We start from the raw sequence: 27894 nt of genomic DNA on the forward strand, positions 1-27894 counted from the left end.
TAGTACCCACTATACTTCCAATGTCGCACAGGCACAACGGGTTATAAATAGTGGAGCAGAGCAACAACACAACTTTAAGGCCAGGTCAGTCAAAGGAATGGGGCGAAGCTCAATTTTTCATTGAGACCCTTCGGAGTCAAGGTATCAAGGGTGAAGATCCACTTACATTCTCGTTGTGCTAATAATTTTACTGTATCGCCACCCCTGATACCACCATGTATCCTATCGATACCTCTGACTTTAAGGCCTCGAGGATCGGATCCATGGAAAGTCCGAAAGTGTCTCGGTATAGTCTTAAGACTTACCACCTCTGTCATTTCTGTCACTTCCCCAGCAGCAATAATATCTCGTACATGTTCGCGTGTCCGAATTTTTAATTCCCTAGATGTGAGACCAACATAGATTAGGGAGCAGGGACAAGTGGCGTAATAAATTACGCATGATGTATTACACGAGATATAGTCTCGTATTTTGAATTCCCTGCTCCCGTCTGAGGTTTTAAATGTCCCACACCTGAGAATATTCGGACACGCGACACATGAGCCGCAGGGGAAGCACCCCTGTCTTGGACTAGTCGCACCCAGGAAATTTCTATTAATTTTTGCCACATAGTGACTCCTCACTAAGGCATCCTTCAGATTTTTTCCCCTCCGTTGTACCATCAGGGGAGACTTTGTTAAATGTGATGCCAAAATTCCATCAGTCTGTAAAACAGACCAATGTCTATTGAGTATTCCCTGGATGCGACTCCACTGACAGTTAGAGGTGGAAATGAACCTCACCCCAGACTCATTGTCCGACCTGGACCTCTTCGTTTGTAGAAGTAATTCCTCCCTTCGTGTGGATTTTGCCCTTCCATACCCTGCCCTGATGCACCTACGGCTATACCCCCGTGCCCGGAAGCGCTCTGTGAGGATGGCGGACTGTCTCTCGAAGCGGGTCTCTGTAGAGCAAACCCGCCTATTCCTCAAAAACTGGCCAACTGGGATGGCTTTAATGGTAGAATAATTATGTGCCGAGGAGGCGTGTAACAGTGAGTTGACGGATGATTCCTTCCGGTATAGGTCAGTCTCAATGTGGCCATCCTCGGCAACATATAATGTGATGTCCAAAAAATTGATTCTACTTGCATGCCAGGTATAGGTAAATTTTAAATTGAAGTTGTTCTTATTCAATTCCCGCATAAATTCGGATAGGCTGGCTTCGCCACCGTTCCAGATCATCAGAACATCATCAATGTAGCGAAACCAGCCCACCACTGGGTCTGCTGCATGTGCTCCATCCCCCTGGAATAAATATCTCTCCCAGTACCCCAAAAAAAGGTTTGCATAAGACGGAGCACACGCCGCACCCATCGCGGTACCCTGTAATTGCAAGTAGAATCTATCTTTAAAGACAAAATAATTATGATATAAAATAAATTCAAGTAGTTCCAAAATAAACTCAGAAAAATGTCCATCCCAGTTGGCCGATTCAAGGAAGAAGCGGGCAGCCCTTAGACCATCATGATGTCTAATAGATGTATATAAAGACTCGATGTCAATAGTGACAAGAATCATACCCGCCTCGAGAGACAGCCCATCAACTCTCCTAAGTACATCAGTAGTGTCTCTGACATAGGAGGGCAGCGTTTCCACTAAAGGTTTCAGATAGAAATCTACAAATTTGCAGATATTTTCACATAACCCCCCTATGCCAGAGACTATAGGACGCCCCGGTGGGTTCACGGCATCTTTGTGAATCTTGGGCAGGGCATAGAAGGTAGCAATCCTGGGGAATTTGGGTAAAAGTCCCTCAAGTATCCTTTTAGGGACAACACCCGACTCGCTCACCAAATCCAGGATGCGCGCCAGTTTTTCTACAAATATTCGGGTAGGGTCTTGAGGTAGTAAACGATAGGTATCCTTATTCCTTAATTGTCGTAAAATTTCTTTTTCGTACTTTTCAATTGGCCAGATCACTACATTCCCCCCCTTGTCCGCCGGTTTAATAACCACCATATCTAAAGCTTGTAGTTCTCCCAATGCTTTTCTCTGATTGGTCGTTAGATTATCATTATAGATCCCTCGTGGCAATTTGCCAAGATCTTCGATGACCAATCTACAAAAAATGTCTATCTGAGGACAAAGGGACAAGGGGGGGAATGTAGATGACCTGGGTGTGAGGGAAGAAGGAAATTTACCTATCGGATCTGTCTGCTGCTCCCTGAGTAGATCTTCCAGGGCCAACAAAGCAGTAGCCTCCGCCTCACTCAACGAATCATTACCAAGATTTTTTTGGCCATGCAATTTCTTAAGGAGCAGTTTACGACAGAACAGATGAGTGTCCTTTACAGCTGCAAAGAGATCAAATTGATTAGTGGGAACAAAATTTAAACCAAGTTTCAAAACCTCAATTTGTGTCTCTTCATACCCCCTCTCCGAGACACAAATTGAGGTTTTGAAACTTGGTTTAAATTTTGTTCCCACTAATCAATTTGATCTCTTTGCAGCTGTAAAGGACACTCATCTGTTCTGTCGTAAACTGCTCCTTAAGAAATTGCATGGCCAAAAAAATCTTGGTACTGATTCGTTGAGTGAGGCGGAGGCTACTGCTTTGTTGGCCCTGGAAGATCTACTCAGGGAGCAGCAGACAGATCCGATAGGTAAATTTCCTTCTTCCCTCACACCCAGGTCATCTACATTCCCCCCCTTGTCCCTTTGTCCTCAGATAGACCTTTTTTGTAGATTGGTCATCGAAGATCTTGGCAAATTGCCACGAGAGATCTATAATGATAATCTAACGACCAATCAGAGAAAAGCATTGGGAGAACTACAAGCTTTAGATATGGTGGTTATTAAACCGGCGGACAAGGGGGGGAATGTAGTGATCTGGCCAATTGAAAAGTACGAAAAAGAAATTTTACGACAATTAAGGAATAAGGATACCTATCGTTTACTACCTCAAGACCCTACCCGAATATTTGTAGAAAAACTGGCGCGCATCCTGGATTTGGTGAGCGAGTCGGGTGTTGTCCCTAAAAGGATACTTGAGGGACTTTTACCCAAATTCCCCAGGATTGCTACCTTCTATGCCCTGCCCAAGATTCACAAAGATGCCGTGAACCCACCGGGGCGTCCTATAGTCTCTGGCATAGGGGGGTTATGTGAAAATATCTGCAAATTTGTAGATTTCTATCTGAAACCTTTAGTGGAAACGCTGCCCTCCTATGTCAGAGACACTACTGATGTACTTAGGAGAGTTGATGGGCTGTCTCTCGAGGCGGGTATGATTCTTGTCACTATTGACATCGAGTCTTTATATACATCTATTAGACATCATGATGGTCTAAGGGCTGCCCGCTTCTTCCTTGAATCGGCCAACTGGGATGGACATTTTTCTGAGTTTATTTTGGAACTACTTGAATTTATTTTATATCATAATTATTTTGTCTTTAAAGATAGATTCTACTTGCAATTACAGGGTACCGCGATGGGTGCGGCGTGTGCTCCGTCTTATGCAAACCTTTTTTTGGGGTACTGGGAGAGATATTTATTCCAGGGGGACGGAGCACACGCAGCAGACCCAGTGGTGGGCTGGTTTCGCTACATTGATGATGTTCTGATGATCTGGAACGGTGGCGAAGCCAGCCTATCCGAATTTATGCGGGAATTGAATAAGAACAACTTCAATTTAAAATTTACCTATACCTGGCATGCAAGTAGAATCAATTTTTTGGACATCACATTATATGTTGCCGAGGATGGCCACATTGAGACTGACCTATACCTGAAGGAATCATCCGTCAACTCACTGTTACACGCCTCCTCGGCACATAATTATTCTACCATTAAAGCCATCCCAGTTGGCCAGTTTTTGAGGAATAGGCGGGTTTGCTCTACAGAGACCCGCTTCGAGAGACAGTCCGCCATCCTCACAGAGCGCTTCCGGGCACGGGGGTATAGCCGTAGGTGCATCAGGGCAGGGTATGGAAGGGCAAAATCCACACGAAGGGAGGAATTACTTCTACAAACGAAGAGGTCCAGGTCGGACAATGAGTCTGGGGTGAGGTTCATTTCCACCTCTAACTGTCAGTGGAGTCGCATCCAGGGAATACTCAATAGACATTGGTCTGTTTTACAGACTGATGGAATTTTGGCATCACATTTAACAAAGTCTCCCCTGATGGTACAACGGAGGGGAAAAAATCTGAAGGATGCCTTAGTGAGGAGTCACTATGTGGCAAAAATTAATAGAAATTTCCTGGGTGCGACTAGTCCAAGACAGGGGTGCTTCCCCTGCGGCTCATGTGTCGCGTGTCTGAATATTCTCAGGTGTGGGACATTTAAAACCTCAGACGGGAGCAGGGAATTCAAAATACGAGACTATATCTCGTGTAATACATCATGCGTAATTTATTACGCCACTTGTCCCTGCTCCCTAATCTATGTTGGTCTCACATCTAGGGAATTAAAAATTCGGACACGCGAACATGTACGAGATATTATTGCTGCTGGGGAAGTGACAGAAATGACAGAGGTGGTAAGTCTTAAGACTATACCGAGACACTTTTGGACTTTCCATGGATCCGATCCTCGAGGCCTTAAAGTCAGAGGTATCGATAGGATACATGGTGGTATCAGGGGTGGCGATACAGTAAAATTATTAGCACAACGAGAATGTAAGTGGATCTTCACCCTTGATACCTTGACTCCGAAGGGTCTCAATGAAAAATTGAGCTTCGCCCCATTCCTTTGACTGACCTGGCCTTAAAGTTGTGTTGTTGCTCTGCTCCACTATTTATAACCCGTTGTGCCTGTGCGACATTGGAAGTATAGTGGGTACTACTGTGCTCAGCTCTCTCTCAAAAATTGAGTTTACTCACCATTTTTTTTAATTATATGTTTATTAATTGTCTTGTGTGTTTTCCTGGTTTTTCATTTTAGTTTTCCTAATAACTTGACCACGGTTCCGGATGTCATATGGGCTACAGTGGACTTCTTTATGCCACAGTCACATAAGAGGAATATCAAGTCATCACCTTGTTGTTCTTGGTTGCTTATGTTATTATTAAGCTGTTTGTATTATGAGTATATTAATCTGTGTATTGCACTTGTCACTTTCAGTCACTATGTGTACCTTCTGTGGTACCATTTTTATGTCACTTTAATAATTTGTGGGTCCCCTCAAAAAAACCCTTATATTTATTATGAATGTCTATAATATTTGTATAATGTATTGATATATAATATGCTCACCTAGTTTGTATAAGTGCACTTACATCAACATATGCACTATGTGAGTTGGTAGTTCCTCAATGATCCTCCCAAAGATGTCCGCCACCGCGGTCTCCTTCAATATGGCCGCCGGCAGTGCGCATGCCCGCTGTGGTCCGGATCGCTCGTTTTGGCCGCTCCGGCCGCTACAAGCTGGGCGTGTGTGTCACCTGACGTCACATGGTGGTTTACCATCCACATACACGCCCAGCTGCGGCTGGTTCGGCGATGACGCGCACCGGACACCACCGCGCATGCGCCATTTGCCCGGCGACACTTCCGGTTTTGCTACTATAAAAATACCAGGGGACAGGTTGTAAACTGAACCCTGTTGAAAAAGCTATCTAGCGAAACGTGCGTTCGGGGACAGTGAGAAGGAAGGGGGCACCTTTCATGACTACTAACATGGGTAAGCCGTTTTTATGTTTCACCTGATATGTATTGGCCTCAGAAAATGTGGGATACCTTTGGGACCCCTTGCCTAACTATAGGTGTTATGACTGGCGTACTCATATGAGATGGGAAAGTAATATTAGTGCCTCTCTTCACTCATTTTTTCCGTTATGCTTCCTCCTTATTGTTTTTCTCCTGTTTTGCAGAGTGTTTACAATACACCCCTGCATCTTTTTTGTGTTACTTATGTCATTGTTGTTTTAAGTGTTGGATTACATTAATAAAATAGTGTTTATACCTTTTATATAATTATGTATGTGTGGACTTTTTTGCTCTATTTTTCTGGTTTTATTATTAATTTACAGCGGAAGCCATAATATTGGTGGCTGATATATCTGTACATGTTACATTTTTTGTGCAGCATCTTTAGATGGATGATTTGCAAACTCTTTAGGGTTCTATTGCATTGAGACATATTGTGAAGCAGAATTTTCATTATTTCCATGGATTTCCTACAACACGTGGCCATTACTTTCTTCATTGAAAAGACAGTCTGTATGTAAGCAGTATGCATGTAAAGAAATGGACTATTCTTGACAGTAATACCACTACTACTAATAATAATAAATATAGCTATATATGTGTATATATTTTTCAAATCAAAAGAGAAGATCAGTCATTTTATTAGACTGCTTGATATAAAATAATATTGTTTCTTTAAATTTTAGATGGATAAAGTTTGAAGAAAAAGTGGAGCAGGGTGGAGAAAGGTGGAGTAAGCCCCATGTTGCCACACTTTCCTTGCATAGCCTGTTTGAACTGCGGACATGTATTGAAAAAGGGACAATACTTCTTGACCTAGAGGCCAATTCCCTCCCACTAGTAGTTGGTAAGGAGCCCGTGGATTATTACGCTTTATCAGTATACTTTATGCAATAGCGCAATGTCATCATGCTATCAACTAGCAAAAAGACAACACGCGTGATATGTGGAGCATGTGGCTTTATCTTACTCCCCATTATGACATGATGCTGAGGTATATCTACAGAACAGGGATGGCTATGTCCTATATGAATGGAGTGGTAGTGTGTATGCATCACTACAGCACCCACAGACACTATATGGAGCAGTGGTCACACATGCACCTCTTCATTCACACGGAGAATACAGCATTCCAGTTCTTCTTGACATGATGTGGATGTCCCCACAACCAGTTTGCACCTGATAACACATTTATCCACTATCTATGGTTGTTGGTGGTAACACCTTTAAAGTAAAAAGGCACAATAGTGGTATTTGGCCTACATTACATTATCCTGTATGCTTTGCTTGACTATTGCTATAGTCTTGGGTGCAGCTTAATTCTTGCCTGCCTTAGGCTAGGGTCACACAACCATATTTTCTCTCATCTGACAAAATCAGGCCAATTCTGTTAATCGCACTCTGATTAGAGATTGATCAGAGTGTCATCATGGTGTGAGCCAATTTGTAGTAGAAGATGGCAAAAACTAGTCTTCATTTTCTCTATTCTGTCAGTTCGTGAACATCGGACTGCATTCTGATGTCATCCAAGTGTGGTCTTCCCAGAACTAATTCACTTGCATGGCTGAATGTGATCTGAATAGTGGATAAAACTCAGGCATGTTGCACTGCCCCATAGAATAACATTGGTCAAATTGTGATTTAGATGTTTTGTTGGCACTTGGACCGAAAGTATCGTCGTCTGCATGAGCCCGAAAAACACATTTTCCTTTTTTTTTCAGAAAAAATCCTTGATAACCAGATTGAGACAGGACTGCTGAAACCAGAGATGAGGGAAAAGATCATTTACACTCTTCTCAGGAAGCATCGGCACCAGACAAAGAAATCCAACTTGCGTTCCTTGGCTGACATAGGGAAAACAGTCTCCAGCGCAAGTAGGATGTTTACCAGCCCAGACAATGGTAATGTAGAGGCCGACCTTTGTGGCTGCCCTTCCATTATATTCAGTAGTAATATAGATGACATGTATCCTGTTACTACTATTATAGGAGAAGAATATGTAACCTGCCTAAACTTTTGGCAATTCACCTTAGCATAACGTCTACAGCTGATAAAAACCTTGCTGTTAATCTGCTAAAATTGAAAATTATTCCCTGCACAGAGACCCATGAGAATGGAAGCAAGAGCCCCTCTGCTTCATTTATTGTCCATTGTATTGCTGGTAGTAGCTGAATGCTGTATTCTCATTTCTTTGGCAATCCCATAGACAATAAATGGAGTGGAGCAGAGAGTCTCTATACTTTGGAAAGAGGCTAACTTTCAGTCTTGTAAAAACCTATTAAGGGAATGTGCATACATCTTTTCCAGGCAGGCGACTTCACCAAGTTTTTCAAGAGCAACATACTTCGGGAAACATTTCTTAACTAAACTGCCTTTTTAGCATTTTTTTTTTATTGTTTCCTGAATGCTTTTTTAACATTTTTGGCAGCCAGCGGTTTTTTTTTTAGCATTTTCCCAGCATGTTTGTGGTATGTTTTCAGTAGAGTTTTCAGGACCTTTTTCTTAACTCTATTCAACAATGAAGAATCTGCTTGCGTTTTTTCAAGCAAGAATAGTGGCAAAATGCTCAAACACTCTGGTGTCTTTTGAGCCTTCCTATTGACTTGTATTATAAAGTATAGAGCATCTTCAGAGCAGAAAACATCTGAAGAATGGTCAGCCTACATTTATTAACCGCTTGTCTTCTCTGGAAACCTGAAGTGGTTAAAGACGCTCAAAAGCCTGAACATGTGAACAGCAAGTCATTTTTACATATGCGAGAGAATTAGATCACATTTAGGCCACGGTCACACATTCAGTATTTGGTCAGTATTTTACCTCAGTATGGGTAAGCCAAAACCAGAAGTGGGTGATAAATACAGAAGTGGTGCATATGTTTCTATTATACTTTTCCTCTGATTGTTCCACTCCTGATTTTGGCTTACAAATACTGAGGTAAAATACTGACCAAATACTGACTGTGTGAACGTGGCCTTAAGATGACACTCAGGTCAAACTCTGACCGAGCATGAGCTGAGTGTCGTTTTCATAATCGGCTCGATTCTCTTGTAGGAAAGAATCTATGTCCGTCTTACCACAGCCTTAGGCTTCATATGCATTGTAGGATTCATTCCCACAAGAATGTTTTATAACCTATTAATATACTAGATAAAAAATCTGATTGTGGAAACCCACCAATCATGGACCAGTCAATCATGACTTTCCACCATAAACGGGACAGTGTAGCGCTGCTGTCAGCTGCATTTACTTGCACCGGATGAAGCATCATCAATGATGCGAAACGGCTGTCGTGCCAAATCAGAAGAAGAGAGTACGCTCCAGCCAAATGTTTTGTTACTCCCATGTGGATAAATAAAAAAGACATTTTTGATTGATGAGTGCCATGCTTATCTTTGTTTCTTGCTACATGACGCATAGCAGCAATAATGGGCAGATATAGATAATATTTATTCTTTCAGTGGTTTCCATGTCTCACACTAATTTCAATAGCAAGAGACTCTTTAACAGCATAATGACCCCCCTCTAAATCATAAAACAGAGTGATAAAATCTGATCACTGTACATTTTATCTTCTCAGTGTTTAGACCGGCTATCATTTTATCTAACGTGTCATTGTATATTAATTAAAGTTTTTTCTTTCCCTTCTTTAAACTTGTAAAATTGTGAACATTTTAGGAGGGAGAGAGGAGGGCTTGAGGAAAAACTCCTTCCTTTCAGGTGAATAGCATGGCCCTTCCAGGCTGTCTCATGTGTCTGTTCCATACAACGGTTTGCAACCTGAGCCCTTGCTTGTGCTTCTAGGGTGTCCGTCCAGTCTCAACCGCCTGGCATACACGTATAGCTGCATGTAGAAGTTGTAAGCCTCAGGTTGATCATACCCGTTTCCATAAATCTGTAAATACCATTAACCATGTTCCTGCCAAAGGGCCTGGCTACATTTACATGGCATGGCGTTATATAGTCCTCATATGATCTCATCGAACATGTTTATGTGCATACAGTACAAGTGTATGTATGATTGTTTATTTTACATTCGTGGATTTAATCATCTGTGCCTCGATCCTACTGACACTACCCTGATACTCATTCATTGACATGGCCTAATTGCAATCCAGGAGATGTATGTAATAGTGACCCTTCATATATGTCACCATTACATGTGGCTTGCTACAGATTGCTTATCTGGCATTGAACATGCTTTGCTTCTGGTTCAGTAAAATTGTAAAATGTGCAAGTATTTATCTTTATGGGATTTTCCATCAATCATTAGATTAAGTTATAATGCTCCCCAAAACAGTGCTGAGTGCTGTAAAGCATTAATACTGAGCTAGAAATGATCGTCTTGATCGAGAATTAAGTCCATTGGGTGGGAATTCCTCGTACCATCCAGATTTCGCCTGCCAACCCTAAACATTATTCTGCTTCTTGCCAACTTCAAAACTTATCTTAACCCCTTCTGGTTGTTAGTGTGGATCTGAAAGTAAAAGAGCTATATGATAATCATACGTTAAAGGGAATCTGTCATTAGATTCATGCTGCCCGAACCACAGGCAGCACAAATCAGAGCCCGGCTGCATGATTGCAGTCAGGTATGTTTTACTCTGAAGTGCCGCTACATTTCAGAGAAAACATAATTTGAAAGACGATGACATCCCCGGACGGCTTCTTTCCATCTTAAATATGAAACTGGGCGAGGAGAAGCCCGCTGAGGATCGGATCAGACTAGTCAGGTCTCTCTCTATAGTCCCGAATGCTTTTTAAAGCACCACATCTTTTTTTCTCAGCACTGGAGTGACGCTTTAAATGTAAGCCCCCTAAACCCCGTCATATACTCACCCTTCAGCGTCTTCATCTCTTTTCTGTGCCACTCCGGTCACGTGGCACCATCTTGTCACAGTAGCTTCTGACTGGCCGGAAGTCAGATGACACGTCACAAGCTCTCAATGAAAGGTAAAAAATTCCGCAGAGCTTTATTCTGCCATAGAAATATATAACGTTTCGACCTATAACAGGTATCTGCCATACTTGACAAAGACCTGTTATAGGTCGAAACGTTGTATATTTCTATGGCGGAATAATGCTCTTTGGAATTTTTCACCTGGACTGGACGCTGTTCTCATTTACTCTTAAAGCTGCTCTTTTTCCAAGTGGGTTCCTTGGTTTGTGAGTGGGCGTCCATACTTAGCTAGTGCTGTCAGCCCTTTCTTATGTGTCTAGGCTCTCAATACAAGTCTATGAGAGCCAGGACAAGGCCAGAATGAGACTCTCATAGACTTGTATTGAAAAGCAACGTCCGGCATGATCCATGAAACAGTGAAGCTTCAAGCAGGTAACTTTTCGCCAGAGACTAACAAGAGCGGTGTCAAAAACCAATGAAAACGCTGGAAAATGAGTATCAACCAGGGGGCAGGGGAATTATATTTAAAGCACCACTCCAGCGGTTCAATAAAAAACTGCACAGTATTTCATAGTAAACACACCTGGATGTAATAGGCTCTGGTTCATGTTACCTGTGCTTCTGACAGCATGAGTCTAATGACAGGATCCCTTTAAGAGGTTTTCTAGAAATAAAGCAAATTCATGTGTGCAACTTTTTTTTTTGTCTAAAGATTAGCTAAATTCATTGATTGCTTTTCTTAATATTTAGCAGGCCCTTGAAATGACTGCTCATCAGTGGGGGTCTGGGTTCTGAGACTGCCAGTAATTGCGCACTAGACCCCTGAAAAGTGCACACCTCAGGTCACACACAGTGTGGAGTATAGATTCACTAGAAAGCATTGGCTCTGATGCTGTACGCACCCGTTTGCAGTGCCGCGCACTTCCCAGAGGTATAGTGCACAGCAAGTGATGGGGGTCTCAAGACCTGAACCTCAACTAATCTGCAGGCAATTCTAGTGCAAGCTTAATATGAAAAATGGTTAGGAAAGTTTAGTTACTCATTAAAGTCCTTACCATTTTCAAAATATCTGCTGGCTGACAGTGAATGGAAACTGCTAAAAAATTGTCTTGAGAAAGTCTAATTGGCCAACTCACTGCAATCGAGAAGATTAATATACTTAAAGGGCCACTGTCACCCCCCTCCAGCCGTTATAAACTAAAAGAGCCACCTTGTGCAGCAGTAATGCTGCATTCTAACAAGGTGGCTCTTTTAGTTTTTGGTGCATGTATTCCCAAAATAAAGCGTTTTATAACTTCTCCAAAATACCTGTCTTTCGCCAGGGAGGCAGGTCCTCACCCCCATGCTTGACACGCCACACTACAGTCACTCAAATCTTCAGGGGCGCCGGGCGCCACCCCCTCCGCACTGTTTTCGCATGAAATCCGGCGCTGCGCTGTGTAGTACTGTCTGGTGCAGGCGCAGTGAGCTCTGGCCATCTGACCTCACATGCAGTCTTGCAGACTGCGCCTGCTCCAGCCAGTACTAAACAGCGCAGGCGCCGGATTAGAGTGGAAAACAGCGCGGAGGGGCTGACAAATTGTGGCAATGTGTGATGGGCACACTGACAGATGGGCACACTGACACGATTTCCCTGTATTCACCATGCATTCACGAGACTGCATGTTCTGTATGTGATTTGCATCCTTGGAGTCATATGTCGAATAGACTCTTACACTACTTTCAATTCTCATCTATTGAGAGAAGCAGGGCAAGACTAGTCAGCACATGACCACAAGTATGCATATCCCATTCATCCAGTCACATGGCCTCCCATCCACGTGTGTAATACAGGTGAATCTTAACTGTGTGAACACCGCTTTTCTTCTTAGACCAGATAACTCCTTTAAGAGTTTTTAGAGGAGTTCTGTACTTTAACATTATTGGCCTTTGATGGCGGGGGTCCGACCTTTAAACCCCTTGTTAATCAGCACAGGGAAGGGCACCTAATACAGGATATGTGTCTGATGCTGGACAGCTCGGTGACATTTCTTTACTGTGATGTTCTAATTTAAGTGAAGATCATTTATTGGATTGCGTCTAGAGCAGCCATTATTCCTGATGCATTTACTGTACTGTTAGTTCTCTGCTTCTTTTCAAGCCTTTAGTTTTCTCTCTCCCTTGTTCTTCTGACTTTTATTTTGCTTTCCTCATGCTCTTCCTGATGCCACTTCTTCCACAATTTCTGCTTTTTGCTTGCGAAAATAGCCCGCAGTCCTCTAGAGAACTCTGTGCCCTGCCTGGCAACCCGCATGTCGGATGATGACCTCCGAGTGCGGCGAAGCCCCAGCATGGGATGGCTCAGCAGTAAGTTGGAGGGGTAAATGTGTGTTGTGGGCAATTTGTCATATAACCAATTCACCATGACAATATTTAGAGTGAGTTTTCTAGATCTTGTAGAATTGTATTTATGCCCCCTTATCCATGCTGCCGTCTATGGACCACCTACTTAATTGGAACCAAGGATGGACTAGGAGGATTAATTCAGTCCCAACAGTCTATAGACAGGGCGAATAAAACTTGACCATCTTTAGAGATAAATGTCCATCTGCAATTACATCCCTTGTGTTGTCAATAAGCTTTTTCAACAATGTCTGATCAGCTGGGTGCGACATCCAGCACCCCCAACAATCAGTTGTTCCGATGTCGGCTGCACAACACAGTTCTGTTGATGGGATAGTGGCCGTGGCTGGGTACTGCACATCTGCCTCCCCACATGATTTGAATAGGAGGAGCATATGCAGTACCCACACTGGCCACTATCAGTAGACCGAGCAGCTCTGTAACTGAGCAGTTCCAGCTTCCGCCAACACTGGGAGCAGCTGATCGGCGGCGGTACCAGTTGTCACACTGCTGCTGTTCAAATGTGATGACCTATCCCAAGAATAGGCCAGACAACTCCTTTAATATCAATCCTGTGGACGTTGAGGTAGTTAAACCAGTTCTAATGTGCAAGAAGCTTGCAAACAACAGTTGGTAGGGGGTTCTGAGAATAACTAAAATAAAACATGGAGTAAAGTTATCATTTTCACCTTCTTTGCCAGGATGACTGTCAGTTCCAGCAAGCTATTTTTGGAGACCTACATTTTTACTAGTGACTAGAAAAATTTTTTGTCTCTGAAGTCTAATTTTCTTTTAGTTGAAAAAATAAGTTTTCTACTTGTCATCTTGTTTTCTTGCCAATTCTGTGGACCTTATAACAGATTGCTAGAAATAGCTTGAAATTTCAAGTTTTGAATTGAGTAGAATTTTAGTTTTTAACCTCTACTTCCAAGATGTGGCTTAACCTCCAGCAAGCATTACAATTTAATATTTATTACAATCTATTGAGTTATTTTTGCAGTAGTTCTAAGAGTTATTAGTTTTGCTTTTTTATTCTTGTACAAGAAACATTGTCGGTGGGTAACAACACTGGATCTCCTTGGTCTTGTGTGAATCCAGTGTTGTGGGAAGGTTTATATGTGTACTGATAGGGGAACAACCGGGAATAGCGATGACATTTAAAACGGAGAGGTGGAAGGGTGCAGGGACTTTTCTATAAAACCATAAAATAATATGATGCTTTTTTCTTTTGTGGCTGATTAATAGTCATTATTATGAAGAACCCTGGTGAATTAAGAACCGCTAATACTGTGATAAATATATTTTTATCTGTATATTAGCTATGTTAATGGATTTGATTTCAAAGTTATTTTGTCCTAAGTGCTATGAGCACAGCATACATACAGGTCCTAGGGGATGAAAAGCGTAAAATCCAGTACGGAAATAGTAGGACTGTGCTAAACGTGGGGTGTAATTGAATTGGGGGTTGAAGGGAATATAGCTGTTTATGTCAAGCCCTTTTATTCCTCACTGTTTCCTTTTACTTCTGTAGAATAAAAGCACAATTGGAAAAATTAGTATTTAAATCTGTAAAAATGCATATTGTGCCTGCCCTTGATAATTCTGAGGTGGGCGAGAAAAGCCCTCCCATCTTTTTACATGTAGTCCTAGACTATTTAGAAAAGCACGTTTTAATTTAATTAATTAATTTCCTGAAAACAATTATGCTTTGCCCATGCTGATATTCTTACTGTTAAATGTATAAGAGCGAAATGTTAAGGACGACGATTTAAGGTTGAAACCTCTCTCTCGACATGTTCATATGACAGATTTTCCCAGCAGGCCGACGGCATTGTTACTCTGTACAATAGACATTAAATCTGTAATTTATTACTGCGAGTACATTCTTATTTCTGTATTGAGAGCCATAGAAAGCTCCTTTTAGTTTAACAAATCCGAATGCGCTATGAGCAAGCATGGGGTCTTTCCACTGGATCCATGTCTGTACTTATGGAAACTGTTCTTTAAAATAGATTATGTCCTTGAAAAAATATAGTGGAAAAAAGGCAGCCATATTTACCAACACCAGGTCACAATACCAATGCTGTACGGGATATAGGAGACCCCCTAGATAAAGGTGGAGGGAGAAGAAGTGCAAAATACTGATGAGAGGATCACACGCCTACCATTCATGGAGAGAGTGGTCCCGAGTATTGGAATTGTACATAGATTAGACTTGTATAGGGCGCTGGTCACACACAGGTAGTGTACGGTGTCTGGTTTACAGCCCATTAGTGATGCCCATACTATTAGATTAGGTGGGCTGCCCAGCACTATATAAGTCACATGGTCACATAGGAGATTGATGAATCAAAATACTAGTAGAACCATATATATCATAAAATACCATCGGACCAATCAGATGTTGTATGGATGGGAAAGTATGTCCATGTATGTAGACGTACAATGGACAAAGGCTGTATAATATTTATAATACTGCGTAGAGTTTCGCGTTCTTGGCATATTTTTGTAGATTCTGCTTTATTATGTGTCCGGTAGAGCACAGTGCATTTCCCCATCTGTTTGTCTTGTGTAGATTTTATGTTGCGTCTCTTGTAGGTTCAATGTGCTGAATGTGCTTTTTTGACTCCTTGAGATGTGAGCTAATGTAACGTCTTGATTTTACAGGCAGCCCAACAATGACACACCGAGACATGACATCTTCTAGTCTGAATGACGTTTCAGACAAGCCTGACAAAGACCAAGTAAGTGTACAGACATAGCTCCTTGCATCGTGCTGGATATACTGTACATTTCATCCAGTTGCCTATTTTGTGTCTTAGCCGGCTTACAGATAAAGAGGTTTTCCAGTGAGATGACTTCCAGGTTATATGATTTCTAAGATATGCCATTACTCATGAGTGGGGTTCAATCTGTAGTGATCTCCATTGGTCCCCTAAATGAAGATAAAGCAGTTATGGTTACCCACTAGGCTCCATACCCGATTTTCTCTGCACAGAGGCACTCTCAACCATCCACTGTGCAAGAATCTAAAGGGAAAGTTTCACAAATTGACCAGCAACATTAAACATCAGCCGATCTGTAGGTATTTACCAATCGACGGTCCTTTAATAGCCTGTTTACACAGGCAGACAGTGGTAAAGGACATCTGAAATAGATCACACAGTGCTTATAGGTGCCCATTATTCTCGGCAGTGAGAGTCCTGTTTACTAGTATACTTGCTCATCACTACTGTTTACACAAGACCATGCACCACCGAGAACAATGATCTTTTGTGCTGCACAAACGATCATTGTACCCAAGAAATAAGCATTTTGCTTTTTTATAGGGTGATCACAGTCTGATTACTCAGATTATTGAAAAACGAACACTCTTCAGAACACTTCTTCACGATTAACTTTCAGTGTAAATGCATTATGATAAACATCCCCATTCACCACAAGGGCTTGACCTCCCATGACAAATGATGAACTATCTCCAGAATAAGTATAAGTTATGGCTTGTTAGGTGTCCGATCACTAGAATAGGACTGTGGAGTCCACATTTGAATGGAGAGATGGTTGAGTATGAGCACCACCACTACATTCATTGTCCTTGAGACCATCTCTCCTTTTAGATATGGAACTTCAGAACCTCATCCTTAGGATTGGTGGGATCCCAACGGATGAATCACTAGTGATCGTCAATGTATCAAGCTGTTACAATGAGAGGACCCCTTTAAATTAAGCTGTGTTGCAATTCCTCCCACAGTGAGTGGCTGGGGAAGCTTTGTGCAGGAGAACTGCTAAATAAATGTGTACCCCCTTTTCAATCACTGGAGGTCCTACTATCAATATGTCATTACATTAGATAGTTACACAGTACGGTTGGTAAGGGAGGGCGCGTCCATAGGTTTTACTTGCCATAGGTGTTACTGGAGGTGAAATGATTTCACCTTCAGAGATGAAGGCAGCTGCTGAAAGGCTGCTTGCCATAATCCGATTATGAGCACTGAGCAGCAGGCCTCTCGTATAGCGCGTAGCGAATAAAGCAGCCGGGAAGCTCATTGTGTATGGGCCAGCAGAGAGATGCATTGGAGAGTTTCCTGTACTGTTAACATGAGCCAAGGTGAAAACATAATGTCATCGTAACCTTATCATTCACACATAGCTGCAGAGATGGATCTGGACACTATGAGAATAAGGATATTTGTATTTCAAGGGAGTCTGTCAGCAAACAATGACTGTTCAAACCAAGCACAGCACCTTGTAGTGGGCATAGGCCTAATAAAAATAGCAAAATAGTTTTTCACATATCTGTATTAATAGTACAAAATGTAATTTTCCACACTGGCCAATGCGGCATTTTTTTAGATTTTTCGTTCCTCTTGTTCCAGCTAATTCACATACACATTAGCAGCATTGAACTTTTTTCTGTCCCTCTATGATAAAGCATCTAATGAGTGTGTGCAGAGAGCATTATAAAGGGAGGGGGGCAGGGTGAGCTGTGACATCGTCAGTTGTGATTGGTGGATCCTGTGTTATCGGCTGTGTATAGAGGACATTGAAATTCTGCCTCTGCTGATAAGGAGTCTGCTGAATACTCTTTCTCAAAGGACAGGAAATGTTAGATATAAATAGCCTTAGTATGAAAATTGCTAAATTAATTGAGTTTTTTTAATAAAGCCTAAAGAGCTCATTTTCTGGTGACCGCTTCCCTTTAATACCTAAAAGACTCACTCGTTATGTAAAATACTGTACTGCTAATAACTGTGGAGCTAAGTGGTTTGTCATCCTCACAGCATTTCTATGGCCTGATGGCAGTGATGATCCCCTACTGTACGTTATGTTGTTTTTTATACACGTGCATTTTCAGACAGCCGACATCTCTATTTCTACTGACCTCGTTGGTGAAGGGGGAGTGATCGAAGTATCCTGAAAACCCCTCCAAGCAGCGTTTTGAGAGGAAACACTGAGTGAAATGACAAAATTCTGTTGCCACTAGGTGGCGCTCATTATGTACCGATAGATCATTGGGTTCACCAACGGGTTGTATAAATATCAATGCAATGAGCACTTTATTTTTGCAGATGGGTGTAGACATATTTTTATAATTTACATGAATGGGGTGGAGAGCAATCACGGAATTTGAACATGTGGTTTCTTTAATAAAACATTATTATTCCTAAACAAACACCCTATATGATATAATATATATTATATGTGATATAATAATACACTTAGAAAGTTGGTCATTCCATTTGTCGTGCTGGTTAATGTTGCAAACAGGTTCAACAGCTTATCTAAACTTCTAAAATGCAGTGGGATGTGAGAACTGTCATGGTTCTCAATGGCAAGAGACCGTAGTAAAGCATACAAAAGGACTAGCTCTTGGAAGATGGGAACTCGAGCTGACTGTGAGCTAAACCTACCGCACAACTAACAGTGGCCGGGTAGCGTGCCTACGTTTTATCCCTAGACGCCCAGCGCCAGCCGGAGGACTGACTGACCCTAGCAGAGGAAAATACAGACCTGGCTTACCTCTAGAGAAATTTTCCCCAAAAGGCAGACAGTAGCCCCCACATATATTGTCGGTGATTTTAGAGGAAAATGACATACGAAGTATGAAGATAGGTTTAGCAAATTGAGGTCCGCTTACTAGATAGCAGGAAGACAGAAAAGGGAACTTCACAGTCAGCTGAAAACCCTTTCAAACACCATCCTGAAATTACTTTAAGACTCTAATATCAACTCATGACACCAGAGTGGCAATTTCAGCTCACAAGAGCTTCCAGCCTCAGAAATATTCAAAAACAGAGAACTGGAACAAAAATGCAAAACAATCTTAGGACTACAAGTCCAACTTAGCTGATAGTAGTCTAGGAGCAGGAACATGCAACAGAAAGGCTTCTGGTAACATTGTTGGCCGGCATAGAAATGACTGAGGAGCAAGGCTAAATAGAAACTCCCACATCCTGATGGAAACAGGTGAACAGAGGAGATGAAGCACACAAGTTCAGTACCACCAGTAACCACCGGGGGAGCCCAGAAACCAAATTCACAACAGTACCCCCCCCTCAAGGAGGGGGCACCGAACCCTCATCAGAACCACCAGGGCGATCAGGATGAGCCCTATGAAAGGCACGGACCAAATCGGAGGCATGAACATCAGAGGCTGTCACCCAAGAATTATCCTCCTGACCGTAGCCCTTCCACTTGACCAAATACTGAAGTCTCCGTCTGGAAACACGGGAGTCCAAGATCTTCTCGACAATGTACTCCAACTCACCCTCAACCAACACCGGAGCAGGAGGCTCAACGGAAGGCACAACTGGTACCTCATACCTGCGCAACAATGACCGATGGAAGACATTATGAATAGAAAAAGATGCAGGGAGGTCCAAACGAAAGGACACAGGGTTAAGAATCTCCAATATCTTGTACGGGCCGATGAACCGAGGCTTAAACTTAGGAGAAGAAACCTTCATAGGGACAAAACGAGAAGACAACCACACCAAGTCCCCAACACAAAGACGAGGACCAGCACGACGACGGCGGTTGGCAAACTGCTGAGTCTTCTCCTGGGACAACTTCAAATTGTCCACCACATGCCCCCAAATCTGATGCAACCTCTCCACCACAGCATCCACTCCAGGACAATCCGAAGACTCCACCTGACCGGAAGAGAAACGAGGATGAAACCCCGAATTACAGAAGAAAGGAGAAACCAAGGTGGCAGAACTAGCCCGATTATTGAGGGCAAACTCCGCCAAGGGCAAAAAGGCAACCCAATCATCCTGATCCGCAGACACAAAACACCTCAAATAAGTCTCCAAGGTCTGATTAGTTCGCTCGGTCTGGCCATTAGTCTGAGGATGGAAAGCAGACGAAAAAGACAAATCAATGCCCATCCTAGCACAGAACGCTCGCCAAAATCTAGACACGAATTGGGTTCCCCTGTCAGAAACGATATTCTCCGGAATACCATGCAAGCGAACCACATTTTGAAAAAACAGAGGAACCAGCTCGGATGAGGAAGGCAATTTAGGCAAGGGGACCAAATGGACCATCTTAGAGAAACGGTCACACACCACCCAGATGACAGACATCTTCTGAGAAACAGGGAGATCAGAAATAAAATCCATGGAGATGTGAGTCCAAGGCCTCTTCGGAATAGGCAAAGATAACAACAATCCAGTAGCCCGAGAACAACAAGGCTTGGCCCGAGCACAAACATCACAAGACTGCACAAAACCTCGCACATCTCGCGACAGGGAAGGCCACCAGAAGGACCTAGCCACCAAAACCCTGGTACCAAAGATTCCAGGATAACCAGCTAACGCAGAAGAATGGACCTCCGAGATGACTCTACTGGTCCAATCATCCGGAACAAACAGTCTACCAGGCGGGCAACGATCAGGTCTATCCGCCTGAAACTCCTGCAAGACCCGTCGCAAGTCTGGGGAAACAGCAGATAATATCACTCCATCCTTAAGGATACCTGTAGGTTCAGAATTACCAGGGGAATCAGGCTCAAAACTCCTAGAAAGGGCATCCGCCTTCACATTTTTAGAACCCGGTAGGTAAGAAACCACAAAATTAAACCGAGAGAAAAATAACGACCAGCGCGCCTGTCTAGGATTCAGGCGCCTGGCAGACTCAAGATAAATCAAATTCTTGTGGTCGGTCAATACCACCACCTGATGTCTAGCCCCCTCAAGCCAATGACGCCACTCCTCAAAAGCCCACTTCATAGCCAAGAGCTCCCAATTACCAATATCATAATTTCGCTCAGCGGGCGAAAATTTACGAGAAAAGAACGCGCAAGGTCTCATCACGGAGCAGTCGGAACTTTTCTGCGACAAAACCGCCCCAGCTCCGATTTCTGAAGCGTCGACCTCAACCTGAAAAGGAAGAGTAACATCAGGCTGACGCAATACAGGGGCGGAAGAAAAGCGGCGCTTAAGCTCCCGAAAGGCCTCCACAGCAGCAGGGGACCAATCAGCAACATCAGCACCCTTCTTAGTCAAATCAGTCAACGGCTTAGCAACATCAGAAAAACCAGTTATAAATCGACGATAAAAATTAGCAAAGCCCAAAAACTTCTGAAGGCTCTTAAGAGAAGAGGGTTGCGTCCAATCACAAATAGCCTGAACCTTGACAGGGTCCATCTCAATGGAAGAGGGGGAAAAAATGTACCCCAAAAACGAAATCTTTTGAACCCCAAAAACACACTTAGAACCCTTTACACACAAGGAATTAGAGCGCAAAACCTGAAAAACCCTCCTGACCTGTTGGACATGAGAGTCCCAGTCATCCGAAAAAATCAAAATATCATCCAGATACACAATCATAAATTTATCCAAATATTCACGGAAAATGTCATGCATAAAAGACTGAAAGACTGAAGGGGCATTAGAAAGACCAAAAGGCATTACTAAATACTCAAAATGGCCCTCAGGCGTATTAAATGCGGTTTTCCACTCATCCCCCTGCTTAATTCGCACTAAATTATATGCCCCACGAAGATCAATCTTAGAGAACCACTTGGCCCCCTTTATTCGAGCAAACAAATCAGTAAGCAGTGGCAAAGGATACTGATATTTAACCGTGATTTTATTCAAAAGCCGATAATCAATACACGGCCTCAAAGAGCCATCTTTTTTAGATACAAAGAAAAAACCGGCTCCTAAGGGAGATGACGAAGGACGAATATGTCCCTTTTCCAAGGACTCCTTAATATATTCCCGCATAGCAGCATGTTCAGGCACAGATAGATTAAATAAACGACCCTTTGGAAACTTACTGCCCGGAATCAGATCTATAGTACAATCGCAATCTCTGTGCGGAGGTAGTGCACCAAGTTTAGGCTCCTCAAAAACGTCACGATAATCAGATAAAAATTCCGGAATCTCAGAGGGAATAGATGACGAAATGGAAACCAAAGGTACGTCCCCATGAGTCCCCTGACATCCCCAGCTTAACACAGACATTGCTTTCCAGTCGAGGACTGGGTTATGAGATTGCAGCCATGGCAATCCAAGCACCAACACATCATGTAGATTATACAATACAAGGAAGCGAATAATCTCCTGGTGATCCGGATTAATACGCATAGTTACTTGTGTCCAGTATTGTGGTTTATTACTAGCCAATGGCGTGGAGTCAATACCCTTCAGAGGTATAGGAACTTCCAGAGGCTCTAAATTAAACCCACAGCGTTTGGCAAAGGACCAATCCATAAGACTCAAAGCGGCGCCAGAGTCGACATAGGCGTCCGCGGTAATAGACGATAAAGAGCAAATCAGGGTCACAGATAGAATAAACTTAGACTGTAAAGTGCCAATTGAAACAGACTTATCAACCTTCTTAGTACGTTTAGAGCATGCTGATATAACATGAGTTGAATCACCACAATAGAAGCATAACCCATTTTGTCGCCTAAAATTCTGTCGTTCGCTTCTGGACAGAATGCTATCACATTGCATAATCTCTGGCGCCTTCTCAGTAGACACCGCCAAATGGTGCACAGGTTTGCGCTCCCGCAAACGCCGATCAATCTGAATAGCCATTGTCATGGACTCATTCAGACCTGTAGGCACAGGGAACCCCACCATAACATCTTTAATGGCATCAGAGAGACCCTCTCTGAAATTCGCCGCCAGGGCGCACTCATTCCACTGAGTAAGCACAGACCACTTACGAAATTTTTGGCAGTATATTTCAACCTCATCTTGCCCTTGAGACAGGGCCATCAAGGCTTTTTCAGCCTGAATCTCTAAATGAGGTTCCTCATAAAGCAACCCCAAAGCCAGGAAAAACGCATCCACATTGAGCAACGCAGGATCCCCTGGTGCCAAAGCAAATGCCCAATCCTGAGGGTCGCCCCGGAGCAAGGAAATTACAATCCTGACCTGCTGTGCAGGATCTCCAGCGGAGCGAGATCTCAGAGACAAAAATAATTTACAATTATGTTTGAAATTCTGGAAGCGAGATCTATCCCCGGAGAAAAATTCAGGTAAAGGAATTCTAGGTTCAGATATAGGAGCATGAATTACAAAATCCTGTAAACTTTGAACCTTCATAGCGAGATTATCCAAACCAATAGCTAAACTCTGAGGATCCATTTTAATCAGGTGAAATCAGAACCATTCGAGGATTAGAAGGAGAGAGAGACGAAGGCTGCAGTAAGCAGAGATGCAAGTGAATCAACTAATGAGCAAACTCAGAAAAAAAAAAAATTCTCTGCAGACTTCTTTTCTCTCCTTTCTTCTGCCAATTATTTTAACTCTTGGCCGGCCAAACTGTCATGGTTCTCAATGGCAAGAGACCGTAGTAAAGCATACAAAAGGACTAGCTCTTGGAAGATGGGAACTCGAGCTGACTGTGAGCTAAACCTACCGCACAACTAACAGTGGCCAGGTAGCGTGCCTACGTTTTATCCCTAGACGCCCAGCGCCAGCCGGAGGACTGACTGACCCTAGCAGAGGAAAATACAGACCTGGCTTACCTCTAGAGAAATTTTCCCCAAAAGGCAGACAGTAGCCCCCACATATATTGTCGGTGATTTTAGAGGAAAATGACATACGAAGTATGAAGATAGGTTTAGCAAATTGAGGTCCGCTTACTAGATAGCAGGAAGACAGAAAAGGGAACTTCACAGTCAGCTGAAAACCCTTTCAAACACCATCCTGAAATTACTTTAAGACTCTAATATCAACTCATGACACCAGAGTGGCAATTTCAGCTCACAAGAGCTTCCAGCCTCAGAAATATTCAAAAACAGAGAACTGGAACAAAAATGCAAAACAATCTTAGGACTACAAGTCCAACTTAGCTGATAGTAGTCTAGGAGCAGGAACATGCAACAGAAAGGCTTCTGGTAACATTGTTGGCCGGCATAGAAATGACTGAGGAGCAAGGCTAAATAGAAACTCCCACATCCTGATGGAAACAGGTGAACAGAGGAGATGAAGCACACAAGTTCAGTACCACCAGTAACCACCGGGGGAGCCCAGAAACCAAATTCACAACAGAGAACGTTTAGATTTAGCTAAATCCCAGCAAGGAGCACTGGGAGATTTCAGCTCTGAAGACTGCAGAACTATGAATTCAGCTCTGGATTGTATCTGACAATCGATATAAAATAAGGAATTTACTCACCGTACCCAACAGATGCATTTTGAAAAGAGCTGTGTATGTGAGAACTAGAATTCTTTCTGCTACATATGTATATTACGGGAATTCTCTGGCTGACTGCTGGAGTTTCTTACAGATGATATTACCATAATCCTGCACTTTCCTTATCCTTCTGGCAGAAGACGTTCTTTTTCCACTCCGCTCTGAACAAAGCACAGACCGCTCTCATAGAGAAACTGAGGTTTTATTACCTGATACGGAGGCACAAATGAAGAAGGAGACCAGCGCAGATTAATGTCTTGCCGCATTCTTATACTGATATTTATAGTTCTGTTGGAGCTATATGGACCGGGACAATGATAATATTTGCTAGAGATACAAAACATCTCATTACCCAGTATTCCTATTTACAGGGTTTTTATGTAATGGAAAGTTTTTAACTTTCTAATTAACTTCTACGTATTTCAATTCTTCATAGCCTCCTTCATGTCATTGAGTGGAAACGCACATTTTCTATACATTGATTTTTCTGTATTTTTTTTTACTTACATAGTTCTGCTATATTCCACAGATATTCTCTGTCTATTCCATAGATAATGTCATGATCAGGATAGGCTCTGGATATAAATAGGAAGAGGCTTTCAATATAGTCATTAAATAGTGACAACCACATTTGTTCCATAAACAGTGTCTTACATGGTTGTCACTCCTTGCTCTCCATACTGGGTGTTGAATGAATTTTGGACTTTTTTTTAATCAGTGGTAATGCTGTAAAAATATAATGATGTGAAAATATGTGTACAGGGATGGCATTGACCGACTAAGAGCAAATTCAGCCACCTGTAAAACATGGTCCCAATACACACCGGCCGCAATGCACGGACCGATCGTGGGTCTCCCAACCTGAGCTCACCAGTAATATATGCCTATGAGGCTGCCAGGTTTGGGCCATGGCCGGTCCATGCATTGCGGTCTATACTCCAACAGCGTTTCACGGATGTATGAATGAGTCTTAAAGGGAACCTGTCACCATGGATAATGATAATAACCTGCAAATGTAGGGTTAATTTTCAGATTAATAGCATTACGTAGTTGCCCAGCAGCCTTACTGAAAGAGCAGCACCCTCAAAAAAATAAACCTAACTTCTCCCGGGAGCCACCGGCTTTCAGTCATGTAGGCCTACCTGGGGCAGCACTGAGAGCGACGGCTGTAAGTTTGCTCCGGCACTGACTAACAGACATCTCTGCAGTGCATCAGCGCAGAGCTTACAGCTGGCGCTCTCAGTGCTATGAACGGTGACTGTGATTGCTCCGAGCACGCCTGTATGACTGAAAGCCGGCGGCTCCTGGGAGAAACAAAGTTAATTTTCTCTCGGGGCTGCACTTTCTGTACAGCGGCCACTCTCCTTCATAACTCTATTATCCTGCAGATTAACTCCATATCGGCGTGTTACTAGCATTATCCAGCGTGACCGGTTCCTTTTAATAACTAGACCAACAGTGATGTATCAACTCGGCTTACTGTGTCAACAACCCGAAACAGTCCGGACTGCAAAGTAGTAAGATGTAGCAATTCATTCTTCATGGTGGCCTCCGAATGCTGACAGCTCAATAACAATTGGCAGACCTGTACAAATAGTGTATATCTCCGAAAAAAGGGAAGTACTACTCAAATGCATAAAATGTTAAATACTTTATTAGTATATTGTTTAAAAGAGAGAACAAAAATAATAATAAAATGTATGATACTCATAAACAAGAGGGCAAGGCAAAGTAAACCAAAGCAATCCAACACTTGAACAAAGGTTATATTTCAAAGTAAATACATTGTGCACACCAGCAGGTGTCGCTATAGTTTACATAGTAATATCAAAGTAGATGAGTCACAAAAGTATGATTTATGAAAAAAGTGTCAGTGCAATAATCGCTACAATAAATAAATGTAAAGTGTCACTGCATATATAGGACTGGGATTAGATAAAGAATTAATCAGTCAGGCTCCTAGAGAAAGTAAAGTGTCTGTGCATGTGCAGATTAAAGAGTCAAATAAACCAGTGCAAGGACCTATAAGGGTATGGCATAGCAGCAAGACTTCTAGCGCATAAATACCTGCTGGGAGATGGATTGCTGTGGACAGGGAAACCCCGACGCGCGTTTCGCAACGTAGCTTCTTCCTGGGGGTCGTGGACCACGACCCCCAGGAAGAAGCTACGTTGCGAAACGCGCGTCGGGGTTTCCCTGTCCACAGCAATCCATCTCCCAGCAGGTATTTATGCGCTAGAAGTCTTGCTGCTATGCCATACCCTTATAGGTCCTTGCACTGGTTTATTTGACTCTTTAATCTGCACATGCACAGACACTTTACTTTCTCTAGGAGCCTGACTGATTAATTCTTTATCTAATCCCAGTCCTATATATGCAGTGACACTTTACATTTATTTATTGTAGCGATTATTGCACTGACACTTTTTTCATAAATCATACTTTTGTGACTCATCTACTTTGATATTACTATGTAAACTATAGCGACACCTGCTGGTGTGCACAATGTATTTACTTTGAAATATAACCTTTGTTCAAGTGTTGGATTGCTTTGGTTTACTTTGCCTTGCCCTCTTGTTTATGAGTATCATACATTTTATTATTATTTTTGTTCTCTCTTTTAAACAATATACTAATAAAGTATTTAACATTTTATGCATTTGAGTAGTACTTCCCTTTTTTCGGATATATGCTGTATTTTGGTTGTACACCATATTCTACTTGTTGGTCTATTTATTTGGGTAACTGTACAAATAGTGTCTTGTAGATACAAAAGACACTTGGAAAGCTGTGAATACATTGGTGGAGTCAGGGTAGACAGTGCTATAAAAGAAGAGATGAAACATCTTTGTGCGTTTGTTTTGGGAGGCTTTTTCATTAAGTGTTTCCATATCAACGCTTATTTATAATTCAGCTAAAGTGCTCCTGTTAGTCTGGGAAGAATTAATCACACATCCGGAGTCTTTTAAGCAGTTACATTAATTGTGTGTGTATCTAATATGCTGAAATGTACTTTAGTGCGACCTGTATTTTAGTGAATAGTAACATAAGTATTAGCTCTCTTCCAGAAGTCTCGTGCTGTCACACTGAATGTTTTGGCAACAAAATCTAATATTAGACAAGGAAATAAGTGCTGAGATAAAACTACAGTTATGTAGAGAGGACCTGTCCGCTCTCCTCACGTGTCTGCTTTAGCATATGCTACCATGAATGAACAATTCTGGAGCATCTTTTCTATGTACCTATATTTTTGAATTAATGGGCTTCCACCATGCCTCCTGTCAGAGGGGTGTGTCTCTACACAGTCTGATACTGTCAGCACTGATTGGATAATATCAAACTGTCTAGGGACACACCTCTTTGACAACAGAATTGGTAACACCCAGTCATTTAATGCATACATTCTCGAGAGGAATACCATAACACAGGTCACAGAAAAGATGCTCCAGAATAGCTAAATGATGCCTATCATGATGTACCTGGATGGTCTGCAGAAGGAGAAGCTGAGCAGAATTATATATAGGTTTTAATGGAAAAGATTCAGTATTATTTGAATTTTATTCATTGGTGCTTGTGTACATGGGAGTCCAGTGGGCGGTCTTTCTAGTGATTAATGACTATCTCTGCATACACAGTCATACAGGTAGGACTGTCAATCATTAAATTAGACCACCCACTGGACTAATATACCTACAAACACCAAGGTGTTTTCAATGAATGAAATGCAAGGTTTACTGAAACATTCCCACAACAATGTATATCAAT

At 42.4% G+C, this 27894-nt stretch overlaps 1 protein-coding gene across 12 annotated transcripts in view; it reads left to right on the forward strand.

Moving 5' to 3' along the window:
* Positions 1-27894, forward strand: part of SLC4A4 (solute carrier family 4 member 4) — a 375082-nt gene that overhangs the window by 275275 nt on the left and 71913 nt on the right. For 6 of the 12 annotated variants that reach the window (XM_077276704.1, XM_077276710.1, XM_077276720.1 and 3 more), the window contains exons 6-10: positions 6377-6537; positions 7412-7591; positions 9366-9407; positions 12835-12933; positions 15637-15713. In XM_077276704.1, the coding sequence (XP_077132819.1) occupies positions 6377-6537; positions 7412-7591; positions 9366-9407; positions 12835-12933; positions 15637-15713 (559 nt within the window). The remainder of the gene's footprint in view (positions 1-6376; positions 6538-7411; positions 7592-9365; positions 9408-12834; positions 12934-15636; positions 15714-27894) is intronic. The other 6 variants (XM_077276780.1, XM_077276789.1, XM_077276764.1 and 3 more) reach the window with 2 other exon arrangements.

The sequence above is a fragment of the Ranitomeya variabilis genome, chromosome 1 (assembly GCF_051348905.1).
Source record: "Ranitomeya variabilis isolate aRanVar5 chromosome 1, aRanVar5.hap1, whole genome shotgun sequence".
Lineage (NCBI taxonomy): Eukaryota > Metazoa > Chordata > Amphibia > Anura > Dendrobatidae > Ranitomeya > Ranitomeya variabilis.